The sequence below is a fragment of the Lissotriton vulgaris genome, chromosome 1_2, assembly GCF_964263255.1.
Source record: "Lissotriton vulgaris chromosome 1_2, aLisVul1.2, whole genome shotgun sequence".
NCBI classification, from domain to species: Eukaryota; Metazoa; Chordata; class Amphibia; order Caudata; family Salamandridae; genus Lissotriton; species Lissotriton vulgaris.
The window spans coordinates 42,439,620-42,460,228 of NC_141686.1; the positions used below are offsets into that span (position 1 = coordinate 42,439,620).

The 20,609-nt window shown below is 46.2% G+C and overlaps 1 protein-coding gene across 1 annotated transcript in view; it reads left to right on the top strand.

Moving 5' to 3' along the window:
* CAPRIN2 (caprin family member 2) overlaps positions 1-20,609 on the top strand; it is a 682,604-nt gene that overhangs the window by 95,966 nt on the left and 566,029 nt on the right. Inside the window, exon 7 of the mRNA XM_086952790.1 lies at positions 18,862-19,011. Within this exon, the coding sequence (XP_086808916.1) occupies positions 18,862-19,011 (150 nt within the window). The remainder of the gene's footprint in view (positions 1-18,861; positions 19,012-20,609) is intronic.

A 20,609-nucleotide genomic window follows, 5' to 3' on the forward strand; every position in this document is an offset into this window, starting at 1 on the left:
TCTTGTGGTCAGTGGGTCTTGTGTTTGCAGGCCGGCGAAGGTGCAGGTGAACAGGCCTTGGGTGTTCAGCAACTCAAAGTGGCAGTGTTGAGGGCGTGGAGCCACACACCCAGTTAAGGATAATTAACTTTCCTTTCAGAGTGCCAGAACTGCTTGATACACAACATGATTGAGATGGAAAATATAAAGGAAAAGGTCTTCAGTGGGCATACTGTCAGTGTGGGAACCATCAGCAACAACGAGACCCATATTACAGGCAAACAGCAAACTGAACACTGCATCATTGTTACCAGTAGTCTCGAAATTCAAGACACCAATCAAAATAAATAAGCACTCTCTTCCTTTCCTCTGTTTGCCACTCTGGGAGGGAGTGTATCAAGACACCTGGAATAGTGCAGACTGATATTTTCAGACGAATGTTAAAGAATGAAAAACAAAGCAATCCAATTCAAATCTCTGCCTCGCAACGAAAAATGTGCCAAAACATCAGGTTCAAGCTTTACGAAAGGAGGTAACATGTCTTTCAGAAACCAGCAATGGAAACTATCCATCCATAACAGAGGGAAAGGTGTTTATTCAATATATTTTTTGCTTCCCAAAAAAGGGAATTCCAGCCCACATTGCAATTGAGACAAGGCTGCTAATACAATGGGAAGCACACATTTTAAGGGTGTTAGCCTTCCACCAAACGTATCCTTAACTTATGATAGGGGATTGGATGAACTCAGTGGATTTTGGTGACTCCTAATAAATCAAAAATACCAAATGTATCTGAAAATCACCATGGGGAAAAGTCTATTGCTAATGCCAAGTGCTTCCTTTCGATCTAAAGTCTGCTCCAAGTGTATTTTCCAAATGCATGACACTTATGGCAGCAACTATATGAAGACAGAACATATATCTATACATTGACTGGAAAACTGCAAGAAAGACTGGCCAAGTTCTAATTTACCCTCACAAAGGATGATACCAAATCAATTGTTCCATGCCCCCTTTGTTCCTTCTTCCTACTATTGGTGTATTTACCAATATGAAGATTATTGCTCTACAGATCAAAAATGTGAAACGTGGAAAAATATGTAGATTATGAACATCTAATGTTAGTAGTATTTTCCTTATAGATTTAATTAATTTAAGGGTGTGCTGTCCAGGTCTTACTTTTAGAAAAGGATGTCTGCGCCATGTAGATAAAATGTGGGATTAACTGCTATTGTACCTTTCTTGTTGAGTGAAACGTCTGCTTACACGCTTGTTAACACTGTAGAATTTACTTGTTTACTAAACTAATGTTGCCACATCGATACATGATATCCTACTTGGGTATGCAAGGTGTTTAATGTGGGTTGTATATGTGTTAAATCTTTAAACGAGTAGTTAAAGGCATCACTGTTATAATACACCAAGTGCACTAAGTACACTCTTTTGAATTTTGTATTTAATTTTTAAATTAACATTTGAAAGCAATGGTGTTGCAGTGCATTTTACTGTGCTCCAAAACTAGACTGATAGTTTTTTTTATATAAATAAAATGCAATATCTTTAGAATAGTTATGGTTGTACAAATGCATCAAAATGGGCATAAAAGTGAAGGCATCTTTGTATGCGAGTGAAGCATGTCTGGCCTACTGCTTTGACTTTGGTGGTTGTTAGCTCTTAATTGGTTTACCAGTTTCTCCACACCCTTTGATGCCTCGAAGTTCTCCATATTCATGAGGCCACACATTTTACATCCAGTGATGAACTGGTGAAGAGTAAACATTTTTTACTTTCTGTGCATGTTGTGAGATATAGCGGATGACCTCAAAGTTCCTAAGTGCACACAGGGAATACTTTATTTTTTTTATTTTTGAAAACCTTTTTTTTTTTCAAATCAGTGCACACAGCTATTTAGCCATACATCCCGGAGACTAGGCAGCACATCAACCAGAAGGCTAGTGTACAAGAAGCAAGTTACCAAAGCGTATCAAGGTTTTAATTTTCTGTTTTTGTAAAGATTAAACTAAGACAAAAAAAAGAAAGCACCAAAACTAGTGCTAAGAAGCAAGGCAATTTAAAACATTTGTGCAACAGAATCCGAACATGGGAAGGGCTAGGCCAGATTACCTAAAGAACATTCAAAATAGTACCCATTTGTAAGACCATAGGGGGGGGAGGATACAGGATAGATATGCAAATAGAACGTGTGTTGGAGTCATAGACTACGGGGTCAGTCGTTCTTCCAGGGGGGGGGCGGTGTCAGGTGGTATGCAAATGTCACCCCTATACTCGTTCCAGGCCCCCCATATCTTTTGCCACTTTTCGGGTTTACCCCTGGCCACAAAGACAGTCTTCTCTCGGAACATACACCAATCCATGTTGGCCTTCCAGTGTACCACCTTTGGGGCTGTAGTAGCACCCCACATCTGTGCAATATCTCGTTTCGCAACCATGTTTCCCAGGGTGACCCATTGGGTTTGTGCAGTGTTATAATCAGTAGGGCCCCAGACATTCAGGAGGCATCGTCGGGCCTCCGCCTGAACATCCACCCCGGTCACTTCACTCATAATCATGTGTATCCGCCTCCAATAGGAGGCTACTGCACTACACTCCCAGATAATGTGCATAAAGGTGGCTAGAGCACCACAGCCACGTCTAGAGGCCATCCACTGAGTGACCCATGTGTATCAATCTGGGGCCCGTCACATAAACCCTATGAAGAATTTTCAATTGAACCAGCCGCAGCCTAAGCGGGATCGCCACTTCCTTGGGGGAGGACACTGCACATTGCCAGTCTTTATCGTCTAGCACTATCCCATCTCTCACCCACTGGTCTTTCACCCCAAGGAGAAGGTCAGTACGGACATTAATAAGTTTTTTATAAATTAGGGAAATGGCGCTGTCCGGCATGTGGCCGTCCAGCACCCTATCCTCCAAGGGGGAATGCTCCGGTATTCTCTCGTCCTCTGGCATAACTGCCCGAAGGGCATGACGCAGCTGGGCGTACCGGAAATATTCCGTTCCACCCAGTTGGAACTCTGTCTGTAAAAGAGTAAAGGATTTTATCTCCCCTCTCACGATAATGCCTTCCACCTTGGATATGCCTATCATGTCCCACTTGTCGAATCCCTTAGTGTGCCATAATTTGCCCAGTATTTCAGAATCAAAAAGAGGGGTTGCCATTGTGAGCCTATCCTTCCATCCCTGCGACTTCGTGATCGCCCGCCATATGTGTACAGCTATTTTCGTTGGCCCCGACATTCGACCATCCAGAGATCTCGAGTACAACGCCCTGTGGTACTTCCCGTCGTCCAGGAGTCACCGATCCATGGCATAACCTGGGCTTACTGCTGGACCATAGAGGCCGTGATTAAGGGCTGCCAACTAGGAAGCCCAATAGTATCTCCGGATGTCAGGCAACGCTATACCCCCGTCATACCACGGGAGCGTAAGCTTCGTAATAGCTATGCGTGGCCTGCCATCCCAGAGAAGGGCCCGTTGCAAGCCCTCGATCTCCCTAAAGTAACTGGCTGGGACCGGATCTTGGGTATTTTGTAGGTCATACAGGAACCTAGGCAGGGACATCATTTTAAACAGTGCCGCACGCCCAGGCAGGGAAAGCGGGAGTTTGCGCCAGCCCTCTACTTCACGTCGAAGATGGACGAGGGGGGGGGGGGAAGCAGGTTATTCATGTAGCGTACTTTGGGACCCATTGAGATATAGATCCCCAAGTATTTAAAAAATGTAAAACCCTGCCGCGAGACCTGTATGCCGCTGTCCCTCGGAAGTCGAGGCGTCCCCCCTCTCAGCACATACAGGTGAGACTTCGACCAGTTAATAACCAGGCCAGAGTGCCGACCAAAGAGACGGAGCACATCACACACCACAATGAGCGACTTGCAAGGAGAGGTGAGATATATGAAGATGTCATCAGGGTATAGCGACATCCGTCCTCGAATCCAGGGGACCAACGTATTCCGTTTGTCTGGGTGATGTCGCAGCCATGCAGCCAACGGTTCAAGTGCCAATGCAAACAGGGGCGACAGGGGACAACTCTGCCTAGTGCCCCTGCGGAGAGCAAAGGACGCAGACACACGACCGTTAACCGTTACATTGGCCAGCGGGCTAGTGTACAGAAGCTTGACCCACCCTATGAATTCCGAACCAAATCCGAACTTCGCCAGCACTGCCCACAGGTAGTTCCATGCGAGGGAGTCTAACGTTATCGGAGCATCCAGTGACGCCAGGACGGCTGGCTCCCTGAGCGTGTGGGCCCTGGCGAGGGCCCCATGCAGTCTATGAAGGTTAAGGGCAGTGTTGCGGTGTGGAATAAAGCCCGACTGGTCCGGGTGCACCAAGTCGCCAATCGCGCCAATCAGACAATTGGCCAGCAGCTTGGCAAGAATCTTGGGTTCAGCGTTCAACAGAGAAATGGGACGATACAATCAATACAGGTCTCTGGGTTTCCCTTCCTTATGAATGACCACAATGGTGGCCAGCCTCTGGTCAAGGGGAAGCATGCCCGTCTCCCGCGCCTCCAGGAACATGTTCCGCAGGGGCAGGGAGATGACATCCGGTTTAATCTTATAAAGTTCCACAGGTATACCATTGGGGCCGGGCGCCTTGCCGGACCTAAGGGAGCGAATGGTGAGGGCTATCTCGTCGGTGGTAATATCCCTATCCAAGTCGTCCCGGTCCGCCTCCGACAGACACGGGAGTTCCGCCTCTGCCAAAAGCTCCCCGGAATCGGCCTCGGACTGGTCAGAGACCGAGGTATAAAAAGCCTCAAAATAGTCTGCGAACGTCGCGACTATGGCACTCGGATCGGTGACAGCCAAGCCGTCCTCTCCCAAAACTTCTGGGACACCCGGCTGGCTCTTTCTTTTTTATCCAGCCAAGCGAGGAGCTTGCCCGCCTTATCCCCGACATCTTAGATCCTGCCCTGTTGTTCTCTACCTATGACCTTGGCAGCGTCAGTGGCCCGATATTCCGATTAAGTGAGAGAATGTGGAGTAGGTCCGGTGTCGGGTTGACTTCCAGTTGGGAGTCCAGATCCTTAATCTCAGATTCGATACGCACCACATCCGCATCTCTGCGTCTCCGAACAATCAGAGAGAACGCCTCTCCCCTCAAGACCGTTTTAAATGCTTCCCATAGGGTGACAGCCGATGCAACCGACCCTGAGTTTTCGGAAAAATAGAGCTCAATAGCCTTGGTCATGAGTCCCCGAGTCTTGGGGTTGCGGAAATACCATGGATTACCCCAGTATTGGAACTTTCATAGATTCCCATGCTTTGTATCATTCCCCGTCGTCAGAATGGGAGTCTCGGTAACAAAAATACCAGGAAAAATAGAGCTCAATAGCCTTGGCCATGAGTCCCCGAGTCTTGGGGTTGCGGAAATACCATGGATTACCCCAGTATTGGAACTTTCATAGATTCCCATGCTTTGTATCATTCCCCGTCGTCAGAATGGGAGTCTCGGTAACAAAAATACCATGTATAAAAATACCATGCTGTAGGTACAAAAGACAATGGAAAAAGGCCTAGGCCTCATTACCTTTTGTAGCATATCACCCTCTTTGTGCAAAAGAGACCAAACTTTGGCCTCAGCCAATCAGAAGTGCCTCACCGCTTAGAACCTTCCTGAAGGAACCTCAGAGCCTCAGATTTTCTACCGCACGTTGTGCTAGGGAGTCTCCTTTGAGCTCTGCTCAACTTCTACTCTTCTAAAGGATTTCTTCAGGTTTTTTCTACAGGATTTTCTTCAGAATCTTTCAGATTCTCTTCAGGATTGTTGCTGCCTGACAGGATGTCGGAAATTGAGAAGAAAAAAGCGCTTTTCAAGCCTTGTTCCTCCTGTTGCAAGAAAAGGCTTTTTGTGGAGGATAAGCATAAGGACTGCATTTATTGCCTCTATCCTGACCACCAGGTGGCTGCCTGTGCAATCTGTCGCTCTTTTTCTGCCAAGACTCTCCGGGACCGTGAGGGTAGGCTCCTGACATGGCTGCAAAGGCTTAAATCAAGGAAGGATACTGTCTCCAGTGACAGTGAAGATGCTGGAACGATGGCTTCTACTAGAAGGTCAGTGAAAAGGGGTAGGGGTTCCCCTTCTTCTTCTGTGGGACGATCTTCTAAGGCCTCAAAAAAGACCCCCAGTGAGTCTGAGAGCCCAGGTCCCAGCAAATCTCCTCACGGAAGTGTAAAGGAGAGGGATGGACCTTCTACGCAGTCTACAGGTGCGAAGACTTCCACAGCCTTCAAAACACCTTCATGCCAGTCTTCTGAGAGGACTTCTAAGCCCTCTACGACGAAGACGTCGACAGCGGGAGGCCCATCGACTAGAACATCGAAGGCTCCGTCGACTGGAGGTTCGTCGATGTCGGAGTCCTCACAGTCGACGGAGAAACTAAAGGCGCCGACGACGAAGGTACCAGCTTCACAGGTGTCAACGAAGGAGCCGTCGACGACGAAAGCCCCGTCGACGCCCAAAGTCCAGTCGACGACGAAGGCCCCGTCGACGTCGAAGGCCCCGTCGATGACGAAAGCCCCGTCGACGACGATGACGACGACTACTACGGTGACTATGACGACGGCTGGTGTCGACAGTTTCGTCGTCGACTACGTCCACGACCCCTATCTCGACGGCGTATATACAACCGTCGACTTCAGAACCCACGATCTTGTCCACAGAAAAGCGTATCACCATTTCTGTGACGCGGATCACACCAGAGATGACCTCTCCAAGGACAGTGTCCCCTCTGCTACCAACAATGCTCCTGCAAGAGGGACAATCAGAGGAAGATGACCAAGATGCATATAGCTATGCCAATAGTCCTTCGCAACTATTTGTCAAATGCCAGGACACTGACTCAGAGGGCGAATACACCCACAAGGAGCATGGTCATAGTCAACAGCAACAGCAGCAATCTGACCAGGAAATGGTTTCAGTGCCAACATCTTTCCTACAGGATCTACATAGGATGCTACAGGACTTTAAGTCTAAGGCCAGTAGACCTTTGCCAAATACATCAACGCCTGCTACACCTTCAAGGGTTCAGGCGTCATTGGTGCCACCTACTCTCTCGGCTCCAACCTCTCCACAGCCTCAAGCAGCCGTCCCTCAGGATTCCTCTGGGTTACCAAGATCACATGATGTTGATGAATCCTCGGATGAGGATCAGCAGTCGGATCACGTCTCTAATCCCGACACGGAATATGATGAGTACGTTATTGACAATCCTGCATCACCAAATCCAGACCCGGAGGACTCCCCGCCAGCGGATATTGGAGGTTTCCATCAGCTAATGGAGAGAGCGGCGGCAAGATTTAAATTAGCAATGCCTAAAGTCACCACAGATTGTTTCTTATATGACTTTAAAGAACCCTTTCGAAAAACTGCCAGGTCTATTCCAATCGTGGATCACCTATGGAAAGAGGGCATAAAGACCATGACACACCCGGCGACGGTGGTGCCGGTGCTACCGCGTCTGGAAAAAAAGTACAACGCGACCGATGATGCCCCAGCGGCCTTGACAGGTCATCCAAGACCAGACTCTGTGATCTCGCAGGCAGCGCAGAGGAAATCGCGCAACCCTTCAGCACCGCTGACAACTCCTCCGGACAAGGAAGGACGGAGGTTAGATAACGTGGGGAAAAGATTCTCAGCGACGGCAAGTTTGCTGGTGCGAGCAGCTAATGCCTTAGCCATCCTGGGTAGGTACGACCATCAACTCTGGTGCGATGTCTCCCCGTACCTTGACCAGCTGCCTCCTGAATCTGTCGGAGGCAAAGAAAGTTTTGCAGGAGGGAGAAGCGACGTCGATGGAAATCATAGATTGTGCAATGGATATTGCGACTACGGCATTTCGTTCACTGGCTGGAGCAGCAGTGCTCCGTCGCCAAGGGTGGCTTAAAGCTACTTGGTTCCGACCAGAGGTCCAGAATAAAGTATTAGATCTCCCCTTTGATGGAAAAGCTCTATTTGGCAAACTCATTGACGACACCCTGCAAGATATTAAAAAAGACAGAGACCGCTAGGTCTTTAGGAACACTTCAGTACAGGAAGTCCCCCTTCAAGGGCTCCAGAGGCAGGGGTGGTACTTATAGAGGATCCTTCCAACAACAACGTTATTCCAACACAGGATCCAGTTCCCAGCAACACCGCCAATCTTACCAACAGCGGCAGGGCCAGTCTACCAACTACTCCAGGCCTTACGGTAAAGGAAAGCAGGGTGCGCGAGGACGAGATTCGTCCAAGCGCCAATAGCGGCCTCCTGGCTCTTCCTACTGAACCCTCCTCCAGGAAGTCATCAGTTGGAGGCAGGGTCAACAAATACCTTCACAACTGGTCCCTAATAACATCGGACCGTTGGGTGCTCAACATCATTCGGAAAGGGCATACCTTAGAGTTCACTCAAGTTCCGCCACCCAAGCCCCCGGCAGCCACTCCTTCAAAACACCAGCGTCTTCTTCGGCTCGAAGTTCAACAAATGCTCCGAAAAGGGGCGATAGAGCCAGTTCCATCGAACCAAAGAAACCAGGGATTTTATTCCAGGTTCTTCCTGGTGAAGAAAACGCTCGACAAGTGGCGCCCCATTTTAGACCTCAGGGGGCTAAACACCTATCTCATTTCTCTGTCCTTCAGGGTGGTGTCCCTCCAGGACATCTTGAAGCTAATCAACCCGGGGGATTACATGGCCACACTCGATCTCGAAGATGCCTATTTTCACGTTCCGATTCACCCAGCACACAGAAGGTTTCTGCGATTCACAGTAGCCAAGAGCCATTACCAATTCAGGGTTTTACCCTTTGGACTCCGCTCAGCCCCAAGAATATTCACGAAGGTGCTGGCTCCAGTAGCAGCTTTCCTGCGGAGGCACAAGTTTCAAGTCTTCCCCTATCTGGACGACTGGCTACTGAAAGCTCCGTCCAGAGAGGCAGCGCTACAGGCGGTTCAAGCATGTACCAATTTATTCCAAAACCTGGGTCTCACTCTAAACGACGAGAAATCTTGCCAGATCCCGTCCAGAAGAGCCCGGTTTCTGGGAGCCATCTTGGACTCAAGGCTTTCACGAGCATTTCCTACTCTGGAAAGGAGGCACAAATTACAGACGATGGCCCAAGACTTACAAACAAAAAAGTCTTTCAGTTCGCCGCTACAAGTCTCTGCTGGGAGTAATATCATCATGTATTCCACTGATCCCCCATTGCAGACTGAGGATGCGTCCCTTGCAGGAACAACTGGACAATCAATGGCGGCAAGTCCACTGTTCCTTCGACGACAGAGTGGCTATCGCTCCGGAGATGAAGAATGCGGCCCTATGTTGGACAGACCTAGACAACTTGTCCCAAGGCCTATCCTTCGCAAGCGACCCGTCTCCACAAGTGATAACGACGGACGCGTCGTTGGAAGGTTGGGGAGCAGTTCTACAGGACCTTCATGTCAGTGGTCATTGGTCACCCCAGGAAAAATGCCTCCACATCAACCTGTTAGAACTCAGGGCGATACGTCTGGCTCTGCAAGCGTTTCTTCCTCGCCTGGAAGGTTCACAAGTGCTTATCAGGACGGATAACACCACGGCCATGCACTATGTGAACAAGGAAGGAGGGACCAGATCGTGCCCATTGTCACAAGAGGCCCAGCAGGTTTGGGAATGGGCGATCCGACACAATGTCCCTGATGGCAGAACACTTGCCTGGCGTCCTCAACGAAAACGCCGACAGACTGAGCAGGTCATCCTCGGTCAGCCACGAATGGGAGTTGAATCAGGACGTCTTGGAACAAGTCTTCAGCCGGTGGGGGAAGACTGGACATCGACCGGTTTGCCACCCCGACCAACAAAAAATGCCGGTCTTGCGCAAGCAGGCTTCCCCATCCACATTCTCTGGGAAATGCCCTTTCGATACCCTAGTCGAAGACATTTGTCTACGCTTTTCCTCCCATTCCTCTGATACCACGACTAATCAGGAAATTCAAGGTGGAACCGTGCAGGATGATCCTGATAGCCCCGGCTTGGCCGAGGCAGTTCTGGTTCACGGAGCTCCATCTGTTGTCGATTGCTCCTCCTTTACCTCTCCAAATTCTGCCGGATCTTCTCACGATGTCCGAAGGACAGATTTTGCATCCAGACCCTCAGTCGTTACACCTGACTGCATGGCTCCTGAGCAGCGAGAATTTATGAACCTGCCATTATCAAAGGAAGTTAGGGCCCCTTCAACTAACAAAACTTACCGCCTTAAGTGGAAAAGATTCTGTTGTTGGTGTCAACAGCAACACATTGATCCATTCAATTCCAAACCTCATCAGGTCCTCCCTTACCTACTGTCCTTGGCCAAGTCTGGTCTAGCCCATTCATCAATTAAAGTCCATTTGGCTGCTTTGTCACGATTCAGAAGGATGGAATCTGGACCTTCATTATGGTCTTCAAGGATAATCAAACAATTTTTTAAAGGCCTGTTCAGGGTCTATCCACCGGTGAGACCGCCTCCTCCAACATGGCATTTGAATCTGGTCCTTTCTCAGCTCATGAAGGACCCTTTTGAACCAGTCCATCGTTCTGACATCAAATACCTTTCGTGGAAATTGGCTCTTCTCCTCGCTCTCACGTCGGCTCAGCGTGTAGGGGAGTTACAGGCCTTGACCATTCAAGAACCTTTCCTTCAATTCAAGAAGAACACTGTCATCATGAGGACTAACCCTAGGTTCATGCCAAAGGTTCCCTCGGATTTCCATTTGAATGAACCGGTCATTCTGAAAACATTTTTTCCTCAGCCTTCCACACCAGCGGAAAAAGCATTGCATTCGTTGGATGTGCAACGATGCTTGAAGTTTTACTTACAACGTACTAAGGATTTTCGAAAATCTACCCAACTGTTTGTGGCCTTCGGAGGACCAAGTAAAGGCCTTCCACTGTCCAAACAGGGTGTTTCAAGGTGGATCACAAGCGCTATATTACATTGTCACAGGACTGCTGGTAAACCTCTGACTGGAAAGATATGAGCGCATTCCACAAGATCTGTGGCTTCCACCACAGCACTCTTCGCAGGGGTGCAAATTAAGGATATCTGCAGGGCTGCAACCTGGAGCAGCGTCCACACTTTTACCAAGCACTACTGCTTGGAATCTCTGCAACAGGAGGATGCAGCAGTTGGACAGGCTGTCCTGAGGAACCTCTTCCACTAATGGTGAGCTTTCCTTTCTTCCCACCTTCCATTTTTCACATTTTGTATCTGTCATGTTCTCTACTGCTATTATTTACAATGCAAAATGTGATTATCTTGCTAACTGCTTACTACTCTGATACAAAGCATGGGAATCTAAGAAAGTTCCAATACTGGGGTAAGAAAACAAGTTACTTACCTGGAACTTTAGTTCCCCAGTATTGGTAACTTTCATAGATTCCCATGCGCCCACCCACCTCCCCGGGGAAAGCTCAGCCTACAGCACAGATGGTGTCTCAGTACACAACGGCTACGAAAATCTGAGGCTCTGAGGTTCCTTCAGGAAGGTTCTAAGAGGTGAGGCACTTCTGATTGGCTGAGGCCAAAGTTTGGTCTCTTTTGCACAAAGAGGGTGATATGCTACAAAAGGTAATGAGGCCTAGGCCTTTTTCCATTGTCTTTTGTACCTACAGCTATGGTATTTTTGTTACCGAGACTCCCATTCCGACGACGGGGAATGATACAAAGCATGGGAATCTATGAAAGTTACCAATACTGGGGAACTAAAGTTACAGGTAAGTAACTTGTTTTCTTAACCGATACCACCCTCTCGGTCACCACAATGTCGAAGTCAAAGACCGGGGAATGGTCTGAGATGCCCCTAGCCAGCAATCGGGCCTCAGATTGCCGACTCGTGGGCCGCCAGAGCCAGAACATAGTCAATTCTGGAGAGGCTGCCATGTGCCCCTGAGTGAAATGAGTACTGACTCTGGGTAGGGTGCATGAGCCGCCAGCAGTCAATAAGTCCCACAGTGTCCAGGAAGTCGGGCAGCCAGGATTGCGAACATCCGAGATCTCTGGGTGGATGTCTGTCTAGGGTCCCCGAGCAAACTGAATTGAAATCGCCCCCTATAATGAGCATACCCTCGGGTAGACCCAAAATGGCGCCCCAAGATCCTGAAAAGTGTTGTTTTGCAACCCAGGGGGAACGTAAACCGAAACCAGAACCAGAGACCGTCCCTCCCATCTCCCAGAGACAGCAACGTACCGCCCCCTCATCAACAACACTAGAAGTAATCTCAAGAGGGAGAGACGCGCGCACCATAATCCCCGCCCCCGGGATCCCGAAGAGAACCCTGCGTGTGTCACAATCTTGAATCCCTTCCTGTTAAGCGCTTGGCACGTATTTCCCACCAAGTGTGTCTCTTGTAACAGAATAACGTCAGGCATACATCTCTTAAACCGTTGTAAAACCACGCCTCTCTTAATACGATCCCCCAGTTCATTGACATTCCAGCGCAGTACTTTTGTGTCCTACCCCCCATCGTAAAATCGTGGGCCCTTGCCGAACCCAGCAGGCCTCAGTTACACAAGTAAAAAAATTGCAGTCATTACGTTGCCTTGAAGTAGAGAAAGGGAAAAGAGGAAAAAACACACAACCAACAATCAAACCTCCCCCCTCCCTGCACCCCTGCATCAGACTAAGAAGCCCCCCCAACCAGCAGTGTGCCTGTTGCCCCAAACACTACGCTACAAAAAGACCCTAGAGGAGAAAGGAGATCACACAGGCCCCCCTGCCACCCTCCATAACGAAGCGAAGGATATGCTTTATAAAGTGCATTAGTGTGACATTGGTTGTCGCCAACGGGTCCATCGTCCGATAAAGTTATGAAAGTGAACTCTACTCTTGTTGCTCAGGGCCACCCGAGGCGCCCTCCGAATGTTCTTCTCGTTCATCATGTCTTTGCGGCAAAGTGTCCAACCACTCGCTTACCACTTCAGGCAGATCAAAAAATATAGCACGGCCATCATGTTCGATGCGCAGTTTGCGGGGAACATCACCGAGTACTTCATCCCAAGGTCTCTAAGGCGCCTCTTCACTCCCGCGAAACTTTGCCGCTGTACAGACAGAGTGAAGTCCGGATAAAAGTTGATGTCCGCATTCTGAAACTTGAGCGGCCCGTTCAGTCTCGAGGCTTGCAGGATAGCGTCCCGAGCCCTATAATTGAACAGCCGTGCTATAATTGGGCGTCCCCCCGGCAGTCTATTTGCTCGCTCCACTGAGAAGAAACGGCTGAGGCCCGCAGGAGCCAGATGAGTTTTCACCAAGTCTTCCACAAAGTGTTCAGTGGCCGAATCCTCTGCCCCTTCCGGTACACCGATGATGCGAACATTCTGTCGCCTGGCACGTCCCTCAAAATCGTCCAGTCGCCTCGAGAAAAGATCGTTGGCCGACCTCAAGTCCCGGATCTCTGTTTGCAGGTCCGATACATCAGTTGTGAGGCTTGTGGTTTTAATGTCCAACGATTTAACCCTGTCTTTGGTCTTGCCCAGATCGGCTCTAATCAGATTGATTTCAATCGCCAAAGTGTCGACTTTATGTGTCAGGACCTCGTGTTGCTTGTGCATCTCCGTTTTGATGCCAGCAATAGCGCCCATAACATCTCGAAGTGTCGGGTCCGACGTGTCTGGCGACCCTTCTCGATGAGTCTTTCGGCTGGGTAGCCGCACCTGGTGAATTCTGCTGCTGGGCGTAGCGATCAATTTTGTTCGACTGGGAATGAGTAGTTTTCCTACTTACTCGATTCGCCGTCTTGTCTGGCTCGCCATTGCCCGCCATGATGGAGCCGGGGAACAGAACAATGGGTCATATACTAAGGCCACTCCGGCTGTGCAAAGCGATCGCAAAGTATCGTGGCCACCAATAGCTTCTCAGCGATAGACCACTCCGTAACTCCGCGAGCTTCGTAGGGCCAGCGTAGTAGTCACTCTCACTGCATATCGTTCATGAGCTAGTGACATCGTCGTCAGCCACCACAGAGACAATGGCCCGTCACTGGCACGACTCTTCAACACGATGTAACTCCGTCTAGGAATGTCCGATTTTGAATCGGACAGCGGGTCCCGCCTCAGCAACCGTTCACCACCAGTATTCCACTGCCGTGGATCAGGATTTCCATCAGGATTTATGCGGAGGGTCGGAGGGTCTCCGGAGCTCCGAGCTTACGCGGCCATCTTGCTTGCCCGCGAAGCTCCTCCCAGGGAATACTTTAAAGTGGTTTTCAAATTACTTAAGAGTGTTTGCAAACAACTTGCTCAATATGAATTTCCATAGCCAGACTTTCCATGGATTCCAGTAGTGAACCAAGTATAATAGGAAAGATAAATCGGTCTTAAACTCAATAAAATACTCATTCACATTTGAGTTAATTTACTTTTCAAATGCCTTCATCCTGACCTTCCTATCCTCTGATCTCCTCCATAGTCTTTTTGATATTGGTGTTCCACAGCGTTTTGGTTCTTGAAATCGGACTATCACATAGAACAGATCAGTACTAGTCGTAGAGTTATATTAATGTTTTTTAAACCTCCTGGAGTCCGATTAAACCTTGACTGGGTCAGGTCACAGTATCTATTTTTGGAATTATCAAATATATACCTACATAATAATATATAATGATAAACAGTATACCCAAGTAGACAGTATAGTAACCTGTATGTCCAGTGAAGTAGTGGCTCCATACAACTGAATTAGAGACAGCAATATTCAGTTGGATAAAGGTTTCATATGGTGGCAGCAATCCAACAGTGAATATTACTAATTCCAAACTCCGATAAAGTACATTCTCCTCCTGAGTAACTTCCTAAAATCTAAAAGTTCTGTGAACCTGTTTCTGATTGTATTGAAGTTAGATCGCTCTTTCAAAATTGCATTCTTTTTTCCCAACAAGCGAAATTTTCAAAAATTGGAATAGAAACAATGTTACTTCCTTCAATCTTAAAAAGGAAAAATCTGTAAACCAGCAATGGAAATTAATACTGTCAGTCCAACTTCATGCCAGTGCCAACACCCTTAGCTTCTTGATAGCTGATCACTAAATTGAAGGGCCTTCATTTTCAGTTTAACATGCATTTTACCAGCTGAAAATTGCTAATTACATCCTGCGAGCACACTCGCTAAGAACTAATGTGAAAACCTTTTAAAAGCAGGATACCAAACCTATTCAAACTTAATTCAGACGTGCAATAGGTGTAAAATAGAAGGTTGCAAAGGTGGAAGCATTTGGTCAATCTGTCAAAACAAATCTTTACCATCATGAATCTTAGATGCCATTGACCCTGTAACGGAATGAGCTCCTAAAACCTCAATCATCTTTCATAATCAAGCATACCAATTTAGAAAATTCAGGCTTGCAAATTAAATACGGATTTGACCAATGCAGCCACAAAGCTCGTTTCTAATTCATATTCACACCCACACCTGAACACACCACTTTAGGCCGCTCATTTAAAATTAGACATTCAGGCTCAAAGTTTTTTTTTTAATATCGAGCTTGCTCATGTCTAAATCTCTTTAGAAGGAAACCAGATAAGGCCAGGTCTCTCCCCTCTGCTCACGTCCTCAATGGTTTCAACTAAATTCACATCTCAAACAATGTATCTTCTGTCCTGGTGGCTGTTTATAATCTGTGCAGTCATAGCAGTATTAAGAGGGGGCAAGCTCAAGTTATTCCTTGTGCCACACTTAAAGGCATCCCCTGCTTTTGCTTCTTGGTCCAGTTTACAATATCTCATGAACTTCCCTACATAACTGGTATGCAAAAAATGTTCACTGAAAATGGGCCCCACTCAAACTCCACTTGATGACATCCCTAATGCATCTTAATTCCAGTCCACCACATCTTGTACATCTGGCACATAAGCTCCCCCAACTGACACTTGTTCCAGAGATGACTTCTAAACCTTCTTAGCTTGCTTAATCATTGTTAATTCTGGTCTCCTCTGACCTCTTTACAGCATAAAGAAACTGTCCATCTTAATTAAGTTACTTTCACCAGTCTTTTCTTTGTTAGTGGGCCTCCTACCAACTTCAAGCAGTTGATGATGTTGTCAGATCACCTCTTGTTCATTTGGTGTTCCCAAAACTACGAAGATGACCTTAGATGCCACTACAAATTGCTTTCACTCTAACAATTCTGCTGTCTGTATTCTGTAACCAGCAATTCCTTAATAGCAAACCATCTAATACTACTTGATTCCAGCAACGTTTTCATCTGGGTTTTTATAAAAAAGGAACCCCTTTTTTCCTTAACAAAAGCCTCTATTTTCTTCACTAAAGCAAAACAAATTAGTAATGACTTTGTATCTATTATAAACATATGATTTTCACCTTCGGAGATGGTTCCCAAACAGATTTATTTGGGTTTGCCCACTAGCCCATCCCTTCAGCACTTGGTCAGTTAACAATTGCTATTACAGCACTTAAACATCCTGAACTGTCAAGATTATTGCCCTAAAGACACTACTGCCATGATTTAGAGCAGCAGCTACTTGTAGAAGATGAAAAATAAGTTAAGTAATCTGCCAGTCACTACTCTTCAACTTAACTGCAAGAATTTTTGTGACACGCCTAATGTTAAAGAACCTTGAAATACACGTAACTATCAAATCCTTGTAAACCAGTCAGTCTTCAATTACGAAGTGTTAACATCTCTTCTATTTTGATGTGCCCATATATCCGCCATCTGTTAAACTTTTAATTACTTTCCAAATCAAGTCTATTGGAAATCTTTATTGACAAAGATGGAGTACCCAGTCTGTCAGTGTTCTGTATGGAACCAATCCATGCGAGCTCCTGAAATGCTACTTAAACCAGAGCCTTCTGAGCCAAAAAACCTGTATTGTGGCACACTGTCTTAGACTCTGCATATTGAGCAGTAGCCAAGGATCTGTGGTTTTCTCTTCCATTCCACACACTGCCTTGAACCCCCAACTGCCTTTTGGTGAGAAGAAACTAAAGGGAAGAAATGCACCATATACTTGAAGAGGAAACAATTGCCAGCTCAGGGCTCATACTAAGTCTCTACCAGTGGCATCCACCCAGCTGGAGTTTGAATCCAATGATGGCCTGCGACATACCATAAAATGCATTGCAGCTGCCACACCACAGCTGGCCTGGAAATTGAAATTTGTATCTGTAGTAACTGGCCTCTACAAGAAACCATGAGATCATAAGGTAAACTCCCCCAGGGCAATTCCAACAATACATTATGTGTATGCAGATTGAACTCTTCACCTTGTGCCTCTCAGGGGTATTATGCCCAGCAAACCGAGGATTAAGTATGCATGGCAATAATGCTTAATAGATGCCCTATATTTCAGTCTTTCCCTGAAACCTTTTTAATTTCCTAGACCCTCTGCTACAAGCTGCCTGAATACAGAGCATGTTTTATTTTTAAATGAGTGCAATTCCTTGACCAAAAGAATCTCCTCATCTAAAAAAAATTAACCATTCTTTCTCAGTATAGTTTGTATACATTACAATTTAATTCTGCGTTTGAATTTATTAAAGTGCCTATCCCCTGTGCAGCAGCAACATGAGTTATGCTTCTGTGGTACAGTGCAAACCAGTGGTGCGTATATAGGCCTTAGTCTCAAATCCCAACCTTATAGAAAGCAGACGTGCCTCAAACATAACCAGTTCAGTAACTTAGCTGTTAGTCATGCTGAAGTTTGAGCTTTTTATGCCTGCTTCAGGGTTAACAGCTGTTCAAGCCTCCTTAGCTGTGCTTTACTAACAGCATCTTTCATTTAGTAAATCCGTAGGATTCTTAGGGAGGTGGGGGTGGGCCATATGTTCCCCTTCCTACCCAAATTCACTAGCTGTTTCAAATCATACCTAAAATTCAAACTCTTCTCAATTACATTTAAAGCAATACACTTTGGTCAAGCTCTCACAGCAGGGTCACGATGGTGAGGAGCAAAGACTCCCCTTTCTAGAACATCCTGGATATGAAGACATTCGCCAATTTAAATCCGGCTCTTACCTATGCAAGCCCATATAATCGGGCTGTCTTCTTCCAGATGTTAGCTGAGTTTAGATGTTTGTTTAAGGCTTAGGTGGGAATTGGCTTACTCACATCCAGCTTTATAGACTGCTTCATTTCAGATCGACATATCAACCCTGTAATATTATATTTTGTTTTCTCCTGATGTGCTTACGTGTCTCCATGGAAGGAATTTCATTACCATACAGGTTGTGTATGCATTATACTATAAAAATAAATCCCTGTACCACTATACTTGCATCCCTTTTTTTTGTAGAATTCATAATGGTTGTTAAATATGTTTTTACTTATAAATGCATTTCAGTTTAACTACTTGGGTTTTGTATCGCTTATTCTGACTTTAGTAAACGTCAACTGTGCAGAGAAAAGGAATCTTTAGTAACCTAGAATTGATCGTATATAGCAACAGTTAACATGACAATGTATCACTCAGTTTCTAGGTAAGCTTGATATTAAAATCGGTGCGTGCCAGCTAAAAAGCAGGGTTTGACATCTGGGTACTACAGCATGGATAAGCAGGGTTACAAGAGGAAATAAGTAAAGAGGAGCTCTGTGTTTGTAGTATAGGTAGGGCAAATGCTAGTTAATGTATTGATATGCAGTGACCAGCTTGAAGTTTGACGATTCTTGTTTAAGTAACACAACATATTATGGTTATTGAATAGGGCACCATTGCTATTCTATTTTCGAACATGACTTAAGTGTGTGCTTAATTTATTCTATGTTTTAATTGGGCAAACGTAAGGCATTCTCATTTTAGTTCAATGTAGTAAGATCATTTTAGACCTATAAATATTCTTTTAGTATGGAAATAAATGTACGCATCCTACTAGAGTTTTCTTATTTTTACCAATTTTGTTTTTGCAACCTTTTAGATAAAAACCTCAAGGACATAATGGCTAAAATACTGAACTGTGGATATTTTGAAAGTATTCCAGCACATACTGTTAACGAAAGAGTTGATTTTCAAGAAGATATGAAAAAAACAGAGACTTCATCTAAGACAAAGGCTGACAAAACTTCAGGTCATATTTTTTGAATTCTCGATGTCCATTGTGAGCGCCCTTGATTTTAGTAGGAAATGTTCAGATACTAGATTTAGTTTGATTGTACGAAAGCACTCTGGAGTGTATAAAGCTGAAAGGGGCTACTCTGTGTTTATAATGGTAGCAAATGATCAGTAAAATGTTCTTGCACAACACAGTAATTTATTAAATGTTCAGGCTCTTTTAATTTATTTACTGTGTAAAAGTGGAGTGGAGATTACTTGTCTTCATATTCCGAATAGTAATTGTTATTTATTATTGAACTGCATTATTTGTACAGGTTTGTCATTACTTCCCTTACCGGTTTAGGTCTCTCCTACGCAGCGCGCATGCGCTGCTTAGGCAAAAAGACCTTTTCCCATCACCATGGCTTTTCAGCCAAACACATGCATGCGTTCCATTGCCTTCAATGGCAATGAGTGCACGTGAGGCGATTTACTTGCGGAAGCAAGCTCCACCATATGGTATCAATTATCGAGCAGGCCCCCCTCCTCCCCCCTGCTTCTAGTGCGCGCACACAGAACTCCAGGGCTTGTTTTTTTTTCTCGCAATTTAATGCAATAAAGCATGAGTGTACTTTCACTGCATAATAAACTACAGATAATAAAACAAGCCTTGTTCTCTTGTTACACTTTTCTTAGATGTCTGTGTACCTTTCGGAGCCGACGCCATGCTAGTTTGAAGGGTGACGCACTGCCAATTTTTCTCACATCAGTAAACTGACCCAATAAAGCGCACAGAACCCCCGTGGCATGAGGCCTGTTCACACATTGCCGTCCGCGCGCAGATCTCCGGCGCTGCGTGAGGAATGCCGCCCATGAGTAGCCGATTGTGACATGCACATTTGTGTATTTTTCAAACACTGAAACTGATTATTATTGTTAATAATGGCTCAAGTCTTTACACTGAGGCCTAACCATCGCCATACCGGTTTCTGCTGGCTCACATGACCCTGGAGGGGGCACTGCCCTGGCCATGTGTACTCTTGAGGGGGTGGTTGGGTGCCGGTGCTACCAGCCCCATACTTTGTGTTTGACTGTTTTTGAATTAGGTTGGGCAACCCCGCCTTTTCCAAGCGCTAGTATTGTGGGGCGGTCTAAGGTTTCAGAGGGACTCCCGCATGCAGGCCTGCTCCACACACAGCCCGCCGCAGCAGGAGGGCAGGAAGCTCAACAAAGACAGTATGTCTGCCACTGAAGTCTAACCCGAGGATTCCTTCAAACGTAGCGAGGGTCTCTCCTGGCCACAAAGGAGCTGCTATATTTCTAACACACAAGTGATTTTCTTTTTCACGGTGTAATGACTAAAATAGTTTATTTTATTTGAAAAGGAATTGTTGTGCGCTATGGGACCCAGGCTGGATTTCAACAGGCTTTATAACCTTCATCTCACCCATAGTCCTTCATCTCTCATTTTCACCATACCCCTTTTTTCAGTCACTTTCCCTGTCTTTCACTTTCTCTATTACCCTCTGTATGTTTCGGCAACACCTTTCTCTTATTTTTTTTTTCCCCCACACTTTCTTGCTTATTTCTTCTTTCCATTTGTCATGCTGATTTTTCTTTCTTTGTTTGGTT